General features: G+C 37.7%; 1 protein-coding gene across 1 annotated transcript; it reads left to right on the forward strand.

Annotated features, from left to right (window-relative positions):
- The first annotated feature begins 6,994 nt into the window (after positions 1–6,994).
- On the forward strand, positions 6,995–20,165 carry LOC148959873 (uncharacterized). Its single transcript, XM_089109717.1, has 2 exons — positions 6,995–7,072; positions 7,523–20,165. The coding sequence occupies exons 1-2, from the start codon at positions 7,009–7,011 to the stop codon at positions 7,966–7,968; spliced, it is 510 nt and encodes a 169-aa protein (XP_088965843.1). The 5' UTR covers positions 6,995–7,008; the 3' UTR covers positions 7,969–20,165.
- The last annotated feature ends 2,449 nt before the right edge of the window (positions 20,166–22,614 follow it).

The raw sequence follows: 22,614 nt of genomic DNA on the forward strand, positions 1-22,614 counted from the left end.
CGTTCCATCTTATATTAGAAACAAAACACATCCCCAAAGAGAACAGCCACCTCGGTCTTGCAAATCCAAAATTACTAATAAAACCTGTGATTCTGCCATCGCGCAGCATTTGCTAGAAAACTCAGATTGTGCAAAAAACTATAATGGCGACATGTTTCGGATTATTGGTAAAGCCCAATCGTCGTTCCACCTAGCAGTTTTAGAATCTATCTACATAAGCACGAAAAAACCGCGACTGTGTAGACAAAAGGAGTTCGTTTTCACCTTAGCACTCCATTGGTAACATTCTAATAGGCAAGCGGCACTGATTGGTCAACCTTTACAGTCATGTGCTCGTGTTTCTGATTGGCCTATTTCGATCCACAACTGGGTATATATATTTCTTAGCGTAGAGTTTTCGATCTATGTTCTGACGTTTTAAACTCTGAAGAGTGTCAGACGAAAAGCTTTAGTTTACTAAATGTTTGCTTTTTTCAAAGCTATATACAAATTTACATTATTTCACTATTTTGTTCTGTATCCTCCATTTTTTGTTAACGTTTTCAGACGTTTATACATAGTTATGATAGTTCTGTCAATGAGTGAACCACTGCAATTGGCTAGTATCCGTAACACCCTCTCCTTAAAAGCTGTGAAATCCTCCTTCTCTATCCTTTTCTGTAATGCTTCTTTCAACATTTTCCCTTTTTACGATGTGGAAAACATTTTCTATTGGGTTCAGATCTGGTGATCGTGGTGCAGTGGCGGCTCGTGACTTTCACAGTTGGGAGGGCAGACCATCAATATTGCTACAGCGCATGCGCAATGTGATTTCTCACCCTAATTACCAGAATGTAATGAAAAGTAATTTAATCATGCCAATTTTTCACAAAAACCAGCCCTAAGCCTTAAGTAAAAGTAGAAAAAACAGCACTTCAAAATCGAAAAATTTACAGACTATGCAAAACTTAAAAAGATTATGTTTGTAAAATGAAACAGCCAAGAGAAATTGTTTGCTCATAAGGTTGGCAAACTTGGAATCTGAATAAAAATACACAAGGCCTCAGAGAACACGAAACAGTACACTCTTTATCTTAATAATAGGTTTTTGCCAGACCACCCCCCCCCAATTATTTCCACAATGTGCTTAAATCCATCAACAAATCACCCTTATCTTTGTTTTTAACATATTTAGACCCCAAAAACACTTTTTAGCCCCCTCAATCTGTAATATGCTCCCCAGCTCTTGGTTGTAGACATTCTAAGGGTTTTTTCTAGATTTTCTAATTAACTAGTCATGAAAAGTAAATCTTTGTTGCCAGATAGAAAGTCAATCATAAAATTAGGAGCATAATGGCATGTGAATGTGGCTAAAGCCAACTGCTCTGTCTTAAGTACCAACCAGGTCAACATCCTATTGTTTGTTGTGATAGGAATATATTATGAAGAATTAATTTTTCAAACCAAGGAGGAGTCATTAAACCTGAAGGAAGATTTCTTATTGATACTAACAGAAACATTTCGCAATAAGATTGAAAATAATGGAGAAAAAAATTATATCGAGTCATTATTACTTCTTGTACAAGAATTTAGCTCTTCTATTTTTAAGGCTTGCAAAAGCATTTATCACATTGGAATTAAGTCCACAAAGTTCCTTATGAGACTTTTTTCTATTGACAGCATTGCCAAAGCATTAAGTCTCTCCTTTGACATTGTGTTTCTTAAAAATGTCTTGACACGTTCGAGTGTTGAAAAACACCTTTCTGCTTGAGAAGAAGACATTGGTATTGTCATTAGAAGCTTCAAAAGCCCTACAGTTTCAGAGAAGGCATCTTGAAGGTTATTTTCGACCAGAAGTTGAAGTAATGCAACAGCTCCAAAGCAAATTCGAAACACTTGTCAGCTATATAACACTGAAAGCTCAGATTTCAGTTTTACTCCATCTAGGAAAGGAAATGACTCAATGGCATTTTTCAAAACATCTGATGGGAAGCATCGCTCATACCTTGAAAAGGAGTCACTTTCAAATAATGTAGCAGTAATAAGGTGATCAGTGAAGTCAAATCTCTGGCAGCAATTTGTAATTATTATGTCATACACTTCACTGAAAACTCTTGAATGTTCTGCATCAGATGTCTCATAACATGGCCATTTGGCAGAAGGAGCAGCATAATGTATATGTGAAAAAAGACTAGTTATCTTTCCCCTAACATTGTTGATGGCATGGATAAAATACTGTATGCTCTTCTTGATAGATACTGGACATATCTGACGCTTTTGTAATTGAGCATACAGTATATCAACATGTGGCATTAGATGATGAAAGAATTCCAAATAAAGCAGGAAGTCCTTGTCTTTGAGCCACCGTACAAGTCCACTTGCTTCTCGAACTGATACCTGGTCCTTTTCCAAGTCAACATGGTTTTTTCTAAGCATTGAATTAAATCTTCTTTGTATTCAAACACTGTGGAGGCAATTCTATATCTGAAGTTCCATCTTGTCTGCACAGAACATGGAATTCTTCTAGCAACACACTCATCAAGGCAGGCAGTGCGCTTAGGAGATCTTGAGAAAAAGGCTGAAAATCCATTCAGGTTGGCAAAGAATACCCTAGATATCTGGGATGCAGCCTGCTGAAGAACAAGATTGAGTTGGTGAGCATAGCAGTGTACATAATGAGCATTTGGATAAGACTCCTTTACAATGCTCTGGACACCTCTATGGCTACCACTCATAACTGCTGCACCATCATAGCTTTGTGCAATAAGCTTGTGCTTATCTTCTACACTTGGCAAAACATGGTCTAAGCAATTAAGCACATTTGCTGATATCGTCTCAGCATCACTTTGAGGTAAATTGGCAAAAGACCAAAACCTTTCTACAATTTTCCAGATACAACATATCTGAGCACAACAACGTTCTGCATAAAGCTTGAAACATCAGTTTTGTCATCTGATATTATTGCAACAAACTTGGCCTCTCTTATCTCTTTCTGTATTTGTTCCTGTGCTATCTTGTACATTATATCAAGCAGCTCATTCTGGATAGTTTTTGATGTGCCCTTGAAAACCGTTGCAGTTTCTAAATGTTGGCTTAAAACCGAGTCAAGTGCAGCAGCAAAGTTCACATACATCCATGAAAAACACCTGGGTTGTCAGAATCGTCTGTCTCATTGTGGGCTCTTAATGCCAGCTCAAAAGCACCACAAAACTTTACACAGTCAATAATCTTTGAAAGAACGTGGCGATTTTTGTCAACTTCGAGGTTGTGTTCTTGAACTGAAGCACGATATGCATGGCTCAACTGTTCAGCAATGTTGGAATGACCAAAAAATGCAAGGTTGAGACAGTTATCGACATGGCTATTACATTTAACATGGCGTTTCACCTTTTCAGACAAATGCTTCCAATCGTTCACCCCTGTGTCTGTCCAAGCTTTTTCACGTAGTGCCCCGCCAAAGAGTAAGCAAGGAAAACAGTAAACTTTCCCTGAATCGCTGCATCCAGTTAGCCAACTGTATTTCGAGTACCATGTTGTTGTAAAACGACGACTGGTTGCCGATCTTGTAGTGTTTAATATCGAAAGATCAGGCCTATCTGGACCCAAACGTTTTACCTCGAGTTTTTCTTCGAGCGATAATCGATAGAAAGGTCGAGTTTGCAAATTTTTCACTATATTCATGGTTCAATGTTGATCGTCATGGAGCGCAGAAGAAAACGGATATATAGATGTGGTTGTAGTTAGGGATGATGTCATTTTATGGGAAAAAATTTTTCTTGCCCCGAATTCCTCCAAATAAGCCAATCACAGGCCGCGTTTCGCAATACTCAAGGTCGAAAATTGGCTTGTGCGCATGTCGGCTAGAGGCAAAACAAATTTTGCCCATAAAATGACATCATCGCTCAAGGCACTAGCAGGCCAGAAGCGAGGCTAAGGACGAGACGGGATAGCAAGGAGCTTTTTCTAGCAGAGATACAAACTTATATAATTAACCACAGTAAGACTATCTTCAAAATTAAATATGAATATCATAGATTTCCTTTGAAACGTTTTGGGGGGGCATTGGCCCAGATGCCCATTAGCAAAAGCCGCCACTGTTGTGGTGGTATCTTGACAAGATCAGCTCAAATATCTTGTAGGGCATCTTTGGCTACTCTTCTGTTCTGGCTAGGGTCATTATCGATTACAAAAAGCAGTTTCTCTATATTTTTCAAAACAGCACACTCTAACACAGGAAATATACGAAAAACTATCAAAATATGTAGGTGTTCCAAGGAGTTTTGGCCGAGATTGTAGCGTGACAGTTTATTGAAGCAACTGAAATGGGACTCACTTGAATGACATGGATTACTATTCCAACTGAAATATGTTCATAAAATGTTTACAAATCAGGTATCTTTGGACCCTAGCGTTTTCTTTTCCCCTGCAACTTGTTCGATGACAAGGAACTCTAACTCATTGAAGATCATGCCTAAATTCGGAAGGGTTGATGCTGTTAGGTTTTCATTTTTTTATTCAATCGTTTCTGTATGGAATAGCCTGCCAGACAGTATTGTGATGCAGGCAAATTCAGCTCTTCCCTGCTATCTATATTCACTGGGAAAAAAACCAGAGCAAACTCTTCAAGTGCATTTGACACAAAAATATTAATTCACTTAAATCATCAAAGAAACATCACTGGTAACGATGGTAAACTTAGTTTTTTTCATTTGCAACTTACTTTCCCCAAAAAAGGGGTTTTCCAACACCCACTCGAGCTAAAATGTGTCACAACAAAAACGTGGTTGAACCTGTGGTCACGTGACCCCTGTGACGTAAAGTGGTTGTGTTTCCGTTGAATAGAACAAGGCTTCTGTATGGTTTCACCACGTGCGGTCACTGTTGTCCCCCTGAAAAACTTTTTTCCTCCATAATTGTAATAAGTTTTATTTAGATAACTCAAGCAATGCCATCAAAGGTCGGAAAGTAATTTAGAAATTTTTTTTGGTTCATTATAAAATTGATAAAATTTGAAATAAAGTGAGCCGGCTATGATCATAATTTCGCAACTCACAATGTTATCATATGGCCAACCCAAGTTGGTTTGCAAGAAAAGCTTATTCAAAAATAAACATGATTTTCAAGAACAAAATTAGAAAACATTCACTCTAAAACAGGTAAGTGCGATACGGTAAACCATTGTGCAAAGGGAACGAATACCCCTTTGAGGAAGATACGGATGTGCTTGACTGCCATCCTGAAAAATCTGCCCAAACAGAAGTTTGCTGCTTGGTATTACTTATTAAACATGCAGTTTAAAGATATCGAGCCATCATCTTATTCAAGAGCACTTTTTTCCGACTGATTTTTCCCGTACATTTCCCTCTCCTTCTGGTTTTGACACCTAAAACACTAAAACATTTTTTCAATGAGATGCTCTACCCTCAGTTTGCAAAACAAAACAAGACAAAGAACTAAGCAAGAATTAAAAAAAGCATGGTGAGTGATATGATTCTTATTTCATTTTGTATAACTGCCTAACAATGTTCTATTGTGTAACAGCTGAGATACGTTATTGGTAATGACGCGACAACACCAGGGGCACTCGCTTTATGGAAAAAGGGACTCCTTGTCTCTCTGTGTGGGCTCCATATCACCGTCTTTAATACATCAAAATAACCCAAATATTGAATTTTGCACTTTTTTTTAAACCATTTAAACAAATGTAAACTACTTCAATATTTTATACAAAAGCAAAAAAGGTTTTGGAAACTCAAAAAGCAGGGGGTTGGAAAGGGAAATGATATTCTATGGGATAAAGGTGCAAAATGCAAGTGAGAATCGATTAACAATAAACAGAAGTCATCAAGTAACAAAACATGATATAAAAACTTTCAATTAAATCACGGACTCAAACTTTTAAAAAATCTGTTTCTGTATAACAGAAATAGTGGTCTTTTACCTGGTCAGCCTTGGTCAAAGACCAAAAAATTAATCTTGGATCATGTTTGTTGGTAAATGTAAATATTGAAATTTGTGTTCCTCATTTTTCAGAGGCAATCAGCGTAAACAGAAGCTCTGCACAGATGGAGTTGCTTTGGCATCAACAAGGTTTAGAATCTGTCAGAAGTTCTGGAAGGTTTGTTTGAAACCATACATGATAACAAGCTTGGCTTGACAGAAAACTAAGAAATAATGGTGTAATACCAACTGCAGCCCTACTGTACTGGACGTTGTCCCACAGCCTTGTACCGAATAAGATCTGGGGCCAGTGTGCTATTGCAGTACTGTACCCGCATTAAAGGGGCGTGTTTCAGCATAGGCATTCTATACTGTTTATTCTCTTTTATATAGAGTGTTATAAATGTATATAGATTGTGCCAAACAAGATCTGGGATATATATGATATATTTTGTGATTATGAGTCCTTGCTAGCTCCTCAGCTAATCAACCAGACATAGCATTTTGGGGCTTATGATCAGTATGTTCTTTCACACCTGGGTGCCCCTCACCCCTGCGTCCAGGGATGATGTCAGCAAAGGTGTGTCAATTTTTTGTGGCAGTGTATATAAAGTATGTATATTGTGGCAATAGAAGCATGTATCATCCTTTGAATGTAGAAGTATATTGCATAAGAGATAAATGGTTATAAAATTGGGATATCCTTTTTATGCAGATAAACCGCAAATAGAAAAAGCCTTGGAGGTGGGTGTGACATAATAATTGTGTTGATGGTGTAGTATCGAGGCATCTTACAATGTCATATGATACTCAAAATTTAGTATGAGTTAACCAATATCCAAGGTTGTTGTGCCTTTGTAAGGTTTGTTTGAAACATTGCTGCGTTGGTGGAACCCAAGATCGCTTCAGGCTTGTCTACTGCCACACCCTCACATGTTTGCTGTTCGTACATCATCACTGTGGATGCCTGACATGACGATAACCACAAGATCCATCAATCATGCTCCAGAAATAGGCATACAACAGCCCTGAGCTTCACTTTTGCTCGAATCTACAATACAAGACTATCTACAAAATCAGCACGTTATAATGGCCAGCAACTACATTTCAAAAGACAACGAAGACACACACGATTCATCCACTACCAAGAAAGGTACTACATTTCTACTTTACAAATAACAAATTATTCACACATATAATGTTCGTTCTCCTCAGAAAGTTTAGCACTCTATACCAGTATTTCATATGATACTCGTTACATATATGGCCAAAAATCTTATTTATATCAATATATACCAGGATCCGCAAAGCATATACACGTGTACATATAAAGCAAACGTACACATAGGAAAATATATCTTTGTATCTACATATCTATGACATTGGTACATCATGCAACCTATGAAACATTACACGACCTACCTTTAGGGTACGGGCACGACTACACAGTTTTGGTTGTCCAGAAAATTATCGAGAACAAAAAGTTTTCTATACATATCATCCAAAGAGTGAAACCTGTATACAAATATTCATATGTGTGTATATGTTTCTGTATATATATAGGGTAATATCTCACAACATTGTTATACCTATACTTGCACAGATAACACAAAAGAACTTCTGGACATGGTGCTGGAAACCACCAGCAAGGATGAACTTATGAAATGTGGCCAACGCACAACCGAAAACACCAGGCACGGCCTCTCTGGTTACAAGATACCGAAGAAAAAGCAACCGTCCTCCGCCCCTCTCAGAAAGAGGTCTGAAAAAAACACACACTCCTCCCCTCTCAGAAAGAGGTCTGAAAAAAACACACACTCCCCCAGCCAGCATAATGGTTGGGCACACCAAGAGCAGAACGGCAAATTGACTGCTCTCATACCCAACAGCCTGGCGAGTAGCTTCTACGACCAGGACAAATCTGAAGAATTTCAGAGACACGCAGAGAAAGGTCGATATCTGATTTTTCTCTACCCGGAGGTCAATGTCCGATACAGAAATGATTTCTCGTCGGATTTGCAAAAGCAACAAAAACAACAACGTGGCTGAGGCCTGTTGCACGTTCGCCAGGACCATGTGCAACATACTGGCCTCCCATCACGAATCAATGAGGTCATCGCAAGATGATCTCCACAAAACTACATAGACATGGCCAGAAAAAGATATACCAGTGCATACACTGGTATTGTATCGAGGCTACATAGTCTTCTATTGTTCTCGCTGCATACAGGATCCGAGGGTACACATAAATTCACAAATCAACATACCAAAAATTTTATGAAAGATTTTAAAAGATTATAAGCCAAAATAGAAAGCATCAGGTGAAAGCGAAAACACAAAAATCATCAGCACGCAAATACCTTTTAAACGAAATACAACAATCTCACAACGTGTGATATAGCAGGCTATATAATGTTTCTTTCAGATTGTTATGGAGGAAGGATAACTGACCAATACATTTGCCAAAACAGTTGTTTTTATAATTTACTTGAACATGGTGACAAAGTTATGGCAGGTAGGGGCTTTCAAATTAGAGAAGATTTGTTGCACCATCATTGTTCCTTGAATGTCCCACCTGGTGCCCAAGTGAAGTCACAGATGACATCAGCAGAATGCGACAAAACCAAAGAGATGGCAAATTTATGAATTCATGTGGAGCGTGCCATCAACAGATTAAAAACATTTCGAATTTTGAAAAATATTTTTCCCATAACAATGTTACCATTGGCTGATGATATTATTAGAGTTTGTGCAGCCATTTGCAACATAAAGCCACCATTAATCCGTGAAAAAAGTATATGTAAAGTAATGATTTTTTTGTTACAATGGCAAAAACTTTGAGCATATTGTATGAAAATAAATCTTCAAAATAAAGTCCCAGTTGTTTTTCAAAAATGAACCTGCACCCCCAGCTATGTGCCTCATTTTGTGCTACTACTACAGCTCCAAGGAGTGTGCGTTATTTCAAGGAGGGTGAATATATTACAATGCTACTCTTTAAATAATGAAGGAACATAAAACTTAAGAGAAAATTCTGAAAAATCTTCCTTCAGTCCCATCCAAAGATCTTTGTCAAAGCTTAATATTTGTGCAAAAACACCATTGGGGGTCCAAACATAAAAGTGGCATGTATGGATGTCGGAAGAGCCATCTGGACTTGGCACTGTGTGTAATACTTGTGAATGGGTTTGAGACTTGTTATATTAGCATCTTTATTCAAGTATGGCAATGTAACATCAGCATCCAAAGGTGATTTGTCTCTGATAGAATATGGGCACTTGACCTCTAAGCAAGATTTTCCACAACACAGGCAATCAATTATTCTGTCTGGGCTGCCACCAATGAAAGGAACATCTTTGCATAAAAAAATGCCGCATTCATGAAATGATTCGAGATGAGATTAATGCTGTAACTTACTTTGCCCTCCTAGCGGATGAGTCAAAAGATGTATCAAAAAAGGAACACATTTAGATTGTGTTGAGGTACTTTTTAGATGGAATGGTTTACAAGGAAATCACTGCTACTGGCGCAAATCCAAAATGGTTGCCGATAGCATTATTGACATCGTTCATGGAATAGGAATACAATTTGGGAGTTGTGTTGGGCAGTATGGGGTATGATGGCGCCTCTGTTATGAATGGTCATGTGAGTGGTGAATGGTCATCAAGGATGAAGCTTCATCAATGGCTAACTATATACATTGCTTCAATCATCGCTTGAACCTAGTAGTTGTTTACGAACCAGAAGTTATTTTCTGAAAGCTATACTGTTTTATAAGTGGCAGTACAGTTCACATAAAGTGGATGGATGTACAAAAAACGCTTGGTTAAAAGCAAATGCAGTTAAAGAAATTATCAGACACCAGATGGTCATGCCAGTCTGGAATGCGTAGAACAATAATGAAAAGAGTTCAAGCTATTCTTGCAATGTTGGAAGATAAAGGGATAAATCATAAAGATAGAGAAAGAGCGTACAAGGCGAGGGGCCTTCTTAGTTCAATGATTCAGCAATACTGTATGATGTTGGTTGTTATCACGGAGATTCTTTTACACTGCAAAGCTGCTTCCCATTTCTCGAAAGATGCAGGCAACTTTATAGCAGATGCAGCTGAGCTTTCTAAGCACAATGATTGAAAGCTTGTCTTCCCTCCGATGCGAAACAGAATACAATTCCTTGAAAAAGACAGCAGACACCATTGCTAATGAGCTGAACTTAGTGAAGGAAACAAAATTTTTGAGGCAGCAAAAGTTGCCAAAGAGCTTGGAAAGCAGCATCCTTTTATCTACTGTTGGCAAAAGAGCACCAACTCCTCGACAGATGCCTTTCTGAGTTAAATTGCAGATTTAATCATGAGAACAAAGTCATGATGTAGGTGTATCTACATTAACACCAGGCTCAGCGATATTTCTCAACTGCTTATTCATAAGTCCTCTTGCATTAATGTACAAATCCAACTTCTTCAACTTGGAATTGGAAGTACGCAATATGAAAAGGCCGCTTGCAAGAAAAAGGGGCAAAGAATATCCATCTTGTTTGCTTGAATTTACAATGGAAACTAGTCAACTCCGTGATGCATTTTATGAGCTGCACAGATTACTGACTATTGCCTGTTATTCCAGTTTCAACTGCCTCCAGCAAGAGGTCCTTCAGCTCTCTATGCATCATTAAAAATACACGAGGAGCACAATTGAGTGACTCTCGATTGAAATTCTTTTTGCTGCTTGGAATTCATGTGAAACATGCAAAGATGCTGGATTTGGATCATATTTTTGACCATTTCAATGAAATTTACCCTAATGGCAGAATCATGCTGTCATAGATAAAGTCTTTCGTTTTAAGACATTTTTATTATCAATGAAAACATTTTTAAAATTTGGTTGTAAAACAAATATAAGCAATGAAACGTTTAGCCCATGTTTGCCCTGATTGAATCTGCTTATGTTGGTTATGGTTGGTTGTACTCATAGAAATAGTAACGCTAGAATGTGCGGTCTATCACATCACGCGTGCGAACTATGGGGATCCAAAATGGTAGCAACAAGTTGGCAAAAAAATACGCGGGAAATCACAGCGGACAGTATTGCCTACTATCACCGTATACGCGCTTGGCTCACTTATTAATCTAATATACTGTTGTCAACATTTAAAGATAATTCAGCGTTTTAAGATAAGAAAATGGTAGTGTCGTGTGCTGCTTTTGGCTGCCAGAATGGATGGATTCCTAAAAAAGACTTGCTTCCCGTTCAAACAAACATATCTTTCCACAAGTAAGTAGGCCCATTTGTGTGTACTGCGTTTCTCTTTATTCTTGATTTAGAAAAAAAAATTGAATAGAAAAAAACTTCCAAAAATTCTATTATAGTATTATTAATTATTCGAAATGCTTTTCATCAACGATATTTCTACTATGTCTACTATGATAGTAGAGACATAATAATCATCTCATGAAATAATTCGGATTTTAATGATAAATTTTCCAACAATTTCTAACATTCTAGCAAAATTTCCCAACAAACTACGGTGGTAAAAAGGGGGGGGGGGGGCATATATAGTGTTCTTATGTATTTTAGTTAATACATACTTAAATATGTGGTACCATATATCCCTTTTTGTAATGAATTTATGAGGAAATGTATAGATAGGTTAAAATTTCCATTCCTATCCTGTTTTTATACAGGATTATAATAATGGGTGGGGGGGGGGGGTGTAGAACACATATGTAGTCTCAACGAAGATAAGCATTGCTTCTCGTGGAACTATTTCACGTTTCATTTCAAGTTTAGTATAAATATTTCTAGGTAGGTAGCAACCATATTGTTCGTTAATATTGTTTGCAGGCTGTTCTTTTCAACGTAAGGTTTCCCATTATGGAAAACCTTTCTATTGAAATTCTTCACTAAGCTATTATTCTGCAACACATAGCAGTATTTGCCTCCAGTTTTGACTCCCCTGACAGACAATTTTTGAAGGTTCGGAAAATTCTCATTTTCACATAAGAATTCTTCAAAACAATAAAGTTACGAGTTTCTGAAAGAATTGTTATTTTCCAAATATCCAATTCAATTACCCCCTATCTGCCCTGATTTTTTCGCCCATGTACAAATTTGGACATGAGAATGGAATTTTTGTGAAAGTAGTATTTGTAACGTAGCAACACATAGCAGTATTTGCCTCCAGTTTTGACTCCCCTGACAGACAATTTTTGAAGGTTCGGAAAATTCTCATTTTCACATAGGAATTCTTCAAAACAATAAAGTTACGAGTTTCTGAAAGAATTGTTATTTTCCAAATATCCAATTCAATTACCCCCTATCTGCCCTGATTTTTTCGCCCATGTACAAATTTGGACATCAGAATGGAATTTTTGTGAAAGTAAGAAAACTTTGACATATTGAAATGTGGACAACTGTTTTTTGCTATTGTTAAAAATCTTATCAGAATTATATCAATATATTCTTGGGTAGTTTCGCTTTACAATGGCTTGGCATAATATATCCCTTAAAAGTCCACCCTTTAAATAAATATAATTCAATTATGTTTTTCCTTGTTGTTAGGTACTGACTAATTGCAGAAGAGATTGGAAAGGTATTGTCAGCCCACTGCGACTGTATGGCAAGTCTTGGGGAAAGTTGTACACATGTTGGTGGCTTGATGTTTTATATTGAAACTTTATGTCTAAAACAACCTTACCATATGACAAGCACATCTGTAAAAAAAATTCTTAAAATCCACAACCATTTAGAAGTTACGGGGATTTTAATTTTATCAAAATTCTCCAGAACTTGGCACATGGTGGCCATTTTGAATCCCGGTTAGAAATTAAAATTAGAAATAAACCTCAAAACCCTGAAGGATTATGTGTTTGGATGAATTGGTCAACAAAACTGTACTATATCATGTATGGGGATTCTGAATATGCTATTGAATTCACCATAACTGTCAAACCTAACCACCCATAGTTTCATTTGTGCCCCCTGTTCATTAATTGGGTACTTCCGATGTCATTTTTCTTACATCTATTCAAGTCTTGATAAAAAAAGTTGACAACACCATTGAAGGCCAAATTTGGCCAGGAGGTTCCTGAGACATTGAACTTTAACTTAAATAAAAGCTGTGATGGTCTTTTTCTTCATTTTCAAGTAATTGGTATCTAAATTTTTACAAAATTTATAATCGCATTTGGAGACTTATGTTAAATTAATCATTGTCCTTCAAGGCATGAAACATCTTTAAAAAAAACTTTAGACTATTTATTTTATGTCTCTTCAGTAAATCTTACAGAGCACATGAACTGAAACGAATTAATGTATGTTGCCTTAGGTATGATAAGAATATTTGCTAAGTTTTGTGTTAAAAAAGAAAAGATCCATCAAGTTACAAAGCACTTTGTTTGCTACCTTTTCATCTTATTTGTGCGCCATTTTCTGTGCGGTCGCAATTTGTGTGTGACGTCACATTGTTTGCAAACAACCCGTTTCCATGGTCGGAACAACATGGCAGAAGCACAATCTTCAACTTCTTTAAAAAAAGTTACTCGACACGGTGGCCGCTACTGTGTAGGCAGGGCTCCGGGTGGTTTAAGCTGTAAAAATACAAGCTACACACCAGGAATCCAAATGCATCAATTTCCTAAAGATCTTGTTATCCGAAGACTGTGGATGAAATTTGTTCAGCGGCACCGGCCTAATTTTCAAAACTATGGGAAATATGTCTCATTGCGCTCATCACATTTTGAGGACTCTTCTTACAATCGATCTGTTTTTTGCAAGATACCACTGGTATTGCTTGGAGAAGGAATCTGTTGAAAGGCTCTATCCCAACTCGAGATTCTACGAATAACGCTTCTCCGAAAAAGCAAAGTCTGCGAACCAAAAGACAGCTCACATGGAAGTGCAACAAATAGCTCAAAGAGGAGAAAATCAAAACCAAAGTGCCTCAAATGCAACAAGCCCATGCTTGGTCATAAGCGAAATTCTTGTACCTAAGCAATGCTTATGTTCAGGGATACTTCATCCTGTATTTTGTATCTTAATATGTATTATCAATAAGTATCAAAGGTAAGCCATTTTACCAAATGCCAACAAATGAATAGAATATAAATAAGGTTTAAAGCTAATAGATTATAAAGGTAGGAGTTTACATCACCTTTAGGGCATTTTCATATCAACTTGAGGCATTTTAATATCTAGTTATGCCTAACGTTAGGTCAAAACATGAAACGTTGATAAGCAATCTGATATAAACTAAGTACAATATTGAAAAACCAAAATTCAAAAATAATGCGGATATATATGTGTAAAATAAGTATATAGCAAGCAAACTGCACTTCTTAGATCCATTCTCTTTCATTAGCAGTTGCATAGCCAGTATGTTGCCTTGAAGGGTATTTCTTTCGTATGTAGTGGTACATACATGCTGGCAGGACCCTAGTATTGCCCCAAGCCAAGTAGCCAAAAAGCCAATGTGCCAGCCACCTGAAAGCAACAGCTCGAAGATACCTGACATAAAAATTTTTTTAATAAATCAATTTCTTATAGCTATCAAAGACTGAGAAACAATGTAGGCATTCTAGAAAAAGTCACTTATATCATGTATTCCCTTCTATCTAAAATAAATTAAATTAACTTTTTAGTAGTTGTCAAATGATTACCACCAGAGTGGAAAACTTTCAGTCTACTCTAATAACCTTTTGAAAAACAAGCAGAAAATTTCAACAATGTTCTTGGTATCGTTTACAGTCAAATCCTGAAGATTAATTACTAAACTGTTAGAGTTGATAAAAGGCCTAGGCCAATTCAAGTACGTTTTTGTTGTAAATTTTGGACGAATTATGGATATGTTGGTACTTACTCGTTTTCTGTTTGGCCAGACTTTTGTTTGTATCTGCCTCCTTGTTAATTTTTTAGAGGGGTCCGATCATTTTTGAAGCCTTTTATTTACTAATGCAACAAAATCTTCGTGCTTAGTAATGCAGACACACTGATCCTGCAACCCTTCGAAAACTACTTTTCCGTATGCCTCGGCCACCTCCTTACAACAACGATATTCTCGTGCACCTTGGAGGTTTTCTCGACTACATTTGCACCATGATTCAGCTGGCGTGCTTTGATCATCACCGCCATCATCATCGCCACAGTTTGCTCTTCGGTTAGGCCAAGAGCGGCAGCTGTGTTGGGTGCAAGAGGTTCGTTTTGATAGGGCTCATAACGTGTAAAAACTTCACCATTATTACTGTCCAGTTCTTCCTCAGACTCACTTTGTAGCGCTGAGTACGAGCTATCTTGATCGGAAGAGGAAGAAATTATTCTGATACGCAAAGCCGGTAGCTTGATGAATGTGTTGTTGTTCTCTCGAGTTGCCAAACTTTTGCAAACAATCTGATGTCACGCGCGCTAAACTCAGTCCAGAACCCTTGGGCAGCATTTTCGGTGGGGAATTCAAATTTTGATTCTAAAAACTAATCAATGTGAATCAAAATTGCAACAAATGAATATCAAATTCGTTTTCAGCGCATTTTTTTGAACAAATGTAGTAGTTAAACAATTTTGATTCATGTGCTCTTTAAGTAAAAATTCATTGAAAATTAGATTTTGCTGTGGAAGGAAAATCTGATAATATTTTCTTTAATCAATTTCTCTTCAGTTTCTTTAAATTGATATTGCGGCCCTGGAGAAGTCATGGGTGCTGGTAATTTAAATGTGATAATTAGTTTTAGCAAATATAGTTAATAAATATTTGGGCTGTAATTTATCGACGGTGCATGTGTGTCTTAAGTAAAAGTAAAAAAGATGAAGTTCCTAATAAGAATTTAGTTTGCCCACAATAACGTGGAAAAATAGAAATTTTACTTCTCAAAGATTTAAGCTTACCCCTGTTGAAGCTAAAGATTACATGCATTGTACTGGAAGGGTTTTCATAGTTACTATAAATGGCTTGTCATTGCACAAGAATTAGCATCCTGACTGAAGGTAATCTTTACTAAGTGATAATTTATGTTACTATAGAAACCCCTGTATAACAGGAAATCAGACCTACTCAGATAGAAATTAAAATGACAGTGCTGAATGAATGAGTCATATTGCAGTGCTTACCACCCAACTCATCTGAATATTTCACAATAAGCAAATTCCTGTCATCCGTTTCTTTTCTTTAGAAATAGGTGCAAGAATTTGCTTTCCAGTTAGTATTACTGAAATCCTTAGAGACAGGTATCTTGGAAATCATGTGTTCTTATCAAAATTGTTCCATCGGTGAGCTGCTTTCTGAACTTTGCAAGTCTACAGACTTGGAATACGTTTGTATAAAGTCTCCGAGACAAGAAAACCAGACATCATCCTTTTGCTGTTGATGTATATATGTAAATAACACAACAAGTATCACATTATAACAGTTGCAAAGCAAACAGTCTCAGTCAGTCTCTGCAGTCCCTCCTTCTGCCTTCCTCCTCCTCTTCCAACAACAACAACCCCAAAAATGGCGGACACAACACCACTTCCCCTTTTTTAGTAACGGACGTAGTCTTTGAACCTAGCAGGTAAACGAGTTTCTCTCCGAGGTCTTGTAGCCCTGTCCTCATTTGGATGTTGCGCAGTAACGCCAGCTGGGGCAATTACTGGCTCTTCTGTCATGTCTGGAACCGGATCTTGGTTGTTCGCGTTTTCTGTTTGATGGGCTTGGTTCTCTATCCAAATAGTATGGTCCTCGATTTTTCCTTGGCTAACTGCAGGCTTTACGTCATCACAGTGCCTTCTGAAACTTTTATTATCAGCCAAACTTTCTAGTAACAGGCCGCTACCTTCTGTGCACAGGACTTTATACAGCTCTGGCCCAAAGATGGGATCAAACTTGCACCGCTGCATGTTCCGTATGTACACAAGATTCCCTGGAGTGTAGATGGACTTCTTTCTATGGGTCGACCTGTTCATTTGGTCCTCTCGAGACATACGTTGTGCTCTGTCTTGCATCTGAGCCTCGCGTATCTGTTGCTCAGTCAGTTGCCGTCGCGGAAAATCTTTTCGATACCCACTACGAAGCAAGAGATCTCCCGGTGGTACTCCCATTGCAGGATGAGGCGTCGCCCGATATGTTGCTAGGACTTCCTTAATAGCTGTATGTTTATCCTTTTTATTGAAATGGGCCGCCTTTAACGCTTTTCCGAGAGGACGCATAAATGTTTCTGCAGGGTTTGCTTGTGGGTGATACGGGAAGGTTTTAACATGATCAATACTGCTGCCTTGGGAAAATTCAGCAAATGCTTTTGAATCAAATGGTGGTCCATTGTCTGTGTGATGCATTTCAGGATAACCGAAATCTGTATAAATGTCATCCAATGCTTTAATGACAGGCTTAGCTGCGGTGTTTGGGACAAGCTTTGCTGCAGGAAATCGACTCATTTTATCCAGAACTACCAACACATGCTTACTGTCGGGCATAGGACCAAACAGATCAATGCTTACATCTTGCCATGCATGTTCCGGCGCTCTGTGAGATTGAATGGGTTCGTGCATTGTCTTGTTTGTAAATAGTTGACACTCTTTACAGAATGCCACTTTCTCTTCCACTTTTTGGTTCATTTTTGGGAACCAGAAATGACTGCGTAGGCGGCGTTTAAGGCTGTTCATTCCAGGGTGACCTCCCTGGTGGGCTTTTACAAGGGCAATGTCCCACAAACTCTCAGGAAGAATAATGCGTTCTCCTTTCATTATCAGTTCCTCATCTGAGATGGTAAGTTCCGCAAAGATCTTTTTGAATGGAGCGAGATTACCCTTTGTCTTTGGTACATATCCCTTTCTAATGTATTTCTTCAACTCATGAAGTGTTTTGTCTTTATCTGTCTCATCGATGATTCGACTCATAGAAATGGACTCGGTGTATGGAGCATATTGAAGAAGCCAGACCGTTTTTTCTAGTTCACTGGTTTCTTTTTGTTGATCTCTGCTGATGCTACTAAATGGTGTTGCATGTCGGGAAAGGTAATCAGCTGGGTTAACTTTCCCTTCCTTCCAGATTACTTTATATTTCATGTCTTGATGACGCAGCTTTATCCGGTCTGTTCTGACCGACCCTTTTCTAGCATTAGAAAAAATGCTTACCAGGGGCTTATGATCTGTAACGACTTTGATCTCAGGACCTCCTGCAATAAAGTAGCGAAACCGACGCAATCCAAAGTCAATGGCTAGTGCTTCTAAGTCTAGCTGTGGGTATCTCTGCTCTTCTGGGGTTGTGGCACGGCTGGCAAATGCTACTGGCTTTGCACTATCACTTGTCTCTCCTTGCATCAGAATTGCAGATAGTCCTGAAAGATGCGCATCCACAAAAATAAATGTATCCTCTTCAGGATTGAAATATATATAATAATAATAATAATAAATAATAATAAATAATTTGTTTAAAGTTGGTGTACTAAATGAACGGTTGATAGCTATAAAGAAGCTAATTAAGGCCAACTATCTAATAAGAGTTAGTATGAAATAAAAATATATGATACAATATTAAAAAGGTTTAAGGTATAATGTTCTAAATAAAACCTAACCCAGCAATAAATTTTTTACACAATCTACAGTCGCATTCTATAGGGTGTGCTCTTAATTCTTTTTTAAATGTTGCCAATGATTGGGACTCTCTTATACTGTGAGGTAGTGTTTGCCACAGTTTTTGACCTAAATATCTCACAGTTTCTATACCATAAGAAGTTGTCCTGGCTTTTGGAATGCAAAGATTGTTTTTAGTTCGCAAATCATAATGTACATTTCTTGTTTCAAAAATCTCACTCATGAAACTAGGGTTCAGGTTATGTTTGGTTTTGTATATTTCTATCATCAAGTACTGTAGATTGCGTTGGTGAATTGATACTGCATTATCCAAAGTCAGCAATGCTTCGTAGTCAGCATGACTGTCTTTATAAACAATTCTGAGTGCTCTTTCGTGGATTTTATTTACTTTAGCATTCAGACATCTGTCATGGAACATCCAAATTAGGGGGCAGTAACTAAACTGAGCTTTTATGAAGCTGTTCATTAGGAGACGCAGTTTATCAGAACCCATAAATGGCGAAACTCTAGCAAGAGCATGCAGTTTTTGGCTGGCTCTTTTGCATAAATTTGAGACGTGACTTTTGAAATTAAGATTTTTATCTATTATCACCCCTAGCAGTTTTTCTTCAGAGCTTTCTTCAACAATGGCCTTACCGATTTTGATCTTAAAGTCATCTTGATTTGTTCCAAAAGTAAGAAGATGACATTTCCCTGCATTCAATTTCATAAAGTTTTCTGGAAACCATTTTGATAAAATAAGAGCATCAGTTTCTAGCCGTTCTAAAACTTTATCTAATTGACAGTCAGCTGCAAAAATCGTAGTATCATCAGCAAAGTTACATACTGCAGTATCAGTTACCATTAAGAATAAATCATTAATATATAAATTAAAGAGAAGAGGCCCAAGGACTGATCCTTGTGGTACACCTGCAAAGGTTTCTAGCGAAGTGCTGAATGAACCATTTAATTTTACCCTTTGTCTTCTACCGGACAGGTAATTATAAATCAATAATTGAGCATCTTTACAAAAACCATAGGCATTTAATTTCGCAATTAATAGCTCATGGTCTATGCAATCAAACGCTTTTGAGAGATCCATTAGCAAGGCACCAACCACCCCTTTTTTATCTAGGGAATTCTTGCAGATATCCATTAATCTCAACAGCGCATGCTGTGTGTTGAAACCTTTCCGAAAACCACATAAGTAGGGAACTAGGAACGTATCCGCGAAGTCGACCATCTGAGCATATAGAAGCCGTTCAAAGACCTTTGATAATGCGGATAGAACGGTGATAGGTCGATAGTTTCGTTTTTCTGTAGTTTTGTCACTTTTGAATAGTGGAGTTATGTCTCCTAATTTAAGATCTTCAGGAAACGTTCTCTGGAGCAATGAATTATTGAAAATTGTCGTCAGTAATGGTGCAAAAATGTCTTCGTTTTCTTTCAGTATCCGCGGAGGAATACTTTCAATTGTAGACGCTTTTTTTGTGTTTAGTCTCAATAATTCATCATTGACTGCCTGCATTGTAATTGGTTTGAATTCGAAGAATGTGCCATGGTTTACCTTATCCTTAATCTTGCGGATGCTGGGATGATGTTTATATTTTTCAACAGCAATTTCAACAGGATCCAGCAAATGGTCTGTCGAATTGAGAATGCATTCACCAGGGGCAATGTCAATTGTCTTTGTGATATTTGTAAAAAATTCATTAAGGATCTCAGCTATTTCACTGTCATTCATAATAAACTTTTCATTTTCGATAAGCGTAATACTTGAAGAGGTTTGTACCTTGTCAGTAAAAAGTGGTTTTACAGTTTTCCAGAACTTTTTATTGTCAGTGACAGAATTTATATCAAGGTTACCATAATATGATGTTTTTGCTTGTCGCAGAATTTTCACACACCTATTTCTTTGCTTTTTAAAAGCGTTCCAGTTTTCAGAAGTATTATGCCTGTTTAATCTGTTACGTAACTGTGAACGGAGCATAATTGCCTTTCTTAAAGTTTTCGTCATGAAGGGTGCATCATTTGCGCGTAAATATTTCTGTTTTAGAGGTACATGGTTATTCAGAACTTCTTCGACTACAGAATTAAAATTTTCATATTCAGAGTATGCTTCGCTGCTCTTAGCTAGATTGTTTCTAAGGTCACTGCGAAACTTTATAGGATCAAATTTACTGTAGTCTCGGTATGTCACAATCCTTGGACCTCTTTTTACAAAACCACTCTTTAACACTATTAGTATCATTAGATGAAAATCAGACAATCCCACTTCTATTGTCGTAGTGTTTTGAAAACCAGAGGTTTTATTCGTTAGAAACATATCAATGGAAGAGGGATTGTCAGCAGATTTATAACAAGTGGGACTTTTTATTAGATTTTTTAATCCATAGATATCCATGAAATTACTAATTTCATAATTTTTCGGCGGAGAAGAGTGTCTTCTCTGAATGCAACTTTCAACCTGTCAAATTCTCTTTGGCACTCCTTATCCCAAGTGAAGCGACTGTGTTTCTTTGTTCGCATCCGAAGGTTCATTGTTTTGCTTGCTAAGTCTGGTATGAAGTCTTTATTTGACTGGATCATACAGAGGAAAGATTGTAGTTCATCCTTTGAACGTGGGCGTGAGGCATGTTGCAATGCCTTGACCTTTTCTGGGTCCGGTTTAATACCATCTTTGCAGACACGTAGTCCCCAGAATGGAATTTCCTCCTTATCAAACATGCATTTATCAGGATTCAAAGTCATTCCTGATTTTGCAATTACTTGAAGGACGCGATTTAATGCATGATCATGTTGTTTCTTTGTTTTGGCTGCTATGATGAGGTCATCATGGATAACATGTGCTTCTTGAATGGGCTGAAATAGCAGAAGAAGCGCCTTTGTCAACTCGCCAGAGGCTGGTTTCGTGCCCATAGTAAGTTTTCGATACCGCATCAGTCGGTCACCTGCATGAAACACTGTGATCTTCTTAGACTCTTCATCAAGCTCCAGTTGATGGAATGCAGACTTAAAATCAAGTTTAGAAAAATGTTGACACCTTGCAAGTTGTGTTTTAATGTCCTCTACTCTGGGAATTGGAATGTTTGTTGATTCAATTGCCCGGTTTGCTTGACGCATGTCAACAGTGACCCGAATACCACCATCATCTTTTGGGGCGAGCACTACATTTGAAATCCATGGTGCTGGTCCTATATGTTCTTCTATTATATTGTTCTCTTCCATGGTCTGTATCTCTTTCTCAAATCTCTTCCGTAAATGAAATGGAACAGGTCTGGCCGGTGCAGCTACTGGGGGAATATTTTCATTTATGTGAAACTTCACAAAATGGTCTTTTAATGTACCAATACCTGTAAATACCTCTGGATATTGCGAAATAATGCTTGCTTTAACGTCATCTCTGATTTCTGTGTTGCGCCGGATACTTGGCTGTTGGTTATCTGGAGTTGGGTTAAATGTTATGATTCCTAGCTCTTCTGAAACTCTTCCACTGAGCAAAGTTTCAAGATCCTGTTTGACCACGTATATGCATGCATTGGCAACTGATTCTCCATGCATGATTGTGCCTATATAGTAACCACAACATTTTACTGATTTTGATCCATATGGGCGTATTTTCATCTTCGTTTTTCCAAGGGGCAAAGCCAAAGCTTTAGCTTGTTTCCTAGACATTACACAAATATCCGCCCCTGTGTCAGCAAATGCACTTACTCTTCGCTCTTTAATTATCACCTCAACTTGATAGCGTGATTTTTCTGATGTTTTGCGCATCTGCTGGCGAATACGCATGCGTCGTATTTTTGTAACATTCTTCATGAACCGTTCACGGTTAATATTCTGGCTAGAACTTGAGTCACTTTCAGATGTGCATGTTTCAGTATCAGAGCTTTCATCCTTACTGCTACTGCTCTCTACCCGCAGAGTGCGAGGTTTAATCTTCTCTCTCTTCTTTTTACATATTGCCGAGCCTTTAAAATGTCCTGTTTTACCACAGTCAAAGCACTCACGATTTGCTGCTGGGCACTGCTTTCCTCCTTTACATACTCTCGATGAACAATTTGGACAGTTGGAATATTTCTCTCGCAATTTTCCTTCATATTTTGATTTTGACCCTTTTCTGGAGTATTTTCCTGGTCTCTTTGTTCTGGAGACAGGTGCTTCA

Source organism: Rhopilema esculentum, chromosome 8 (genome assembly GCF_057945365.1).
Source record: "Rhopilema esculentum isolate cy_ngs chromosome 8, ASM5794536v1, whole genome shotgun sequence".
In the NCBI taxonomy this organism is placed as follows: Eukaryota; Metazoa; Cnidaria; class Scyphozoa; order Rhizostomeae; family Rhizostomatidae; genus Rhopilema; species Rhopilema esculentum.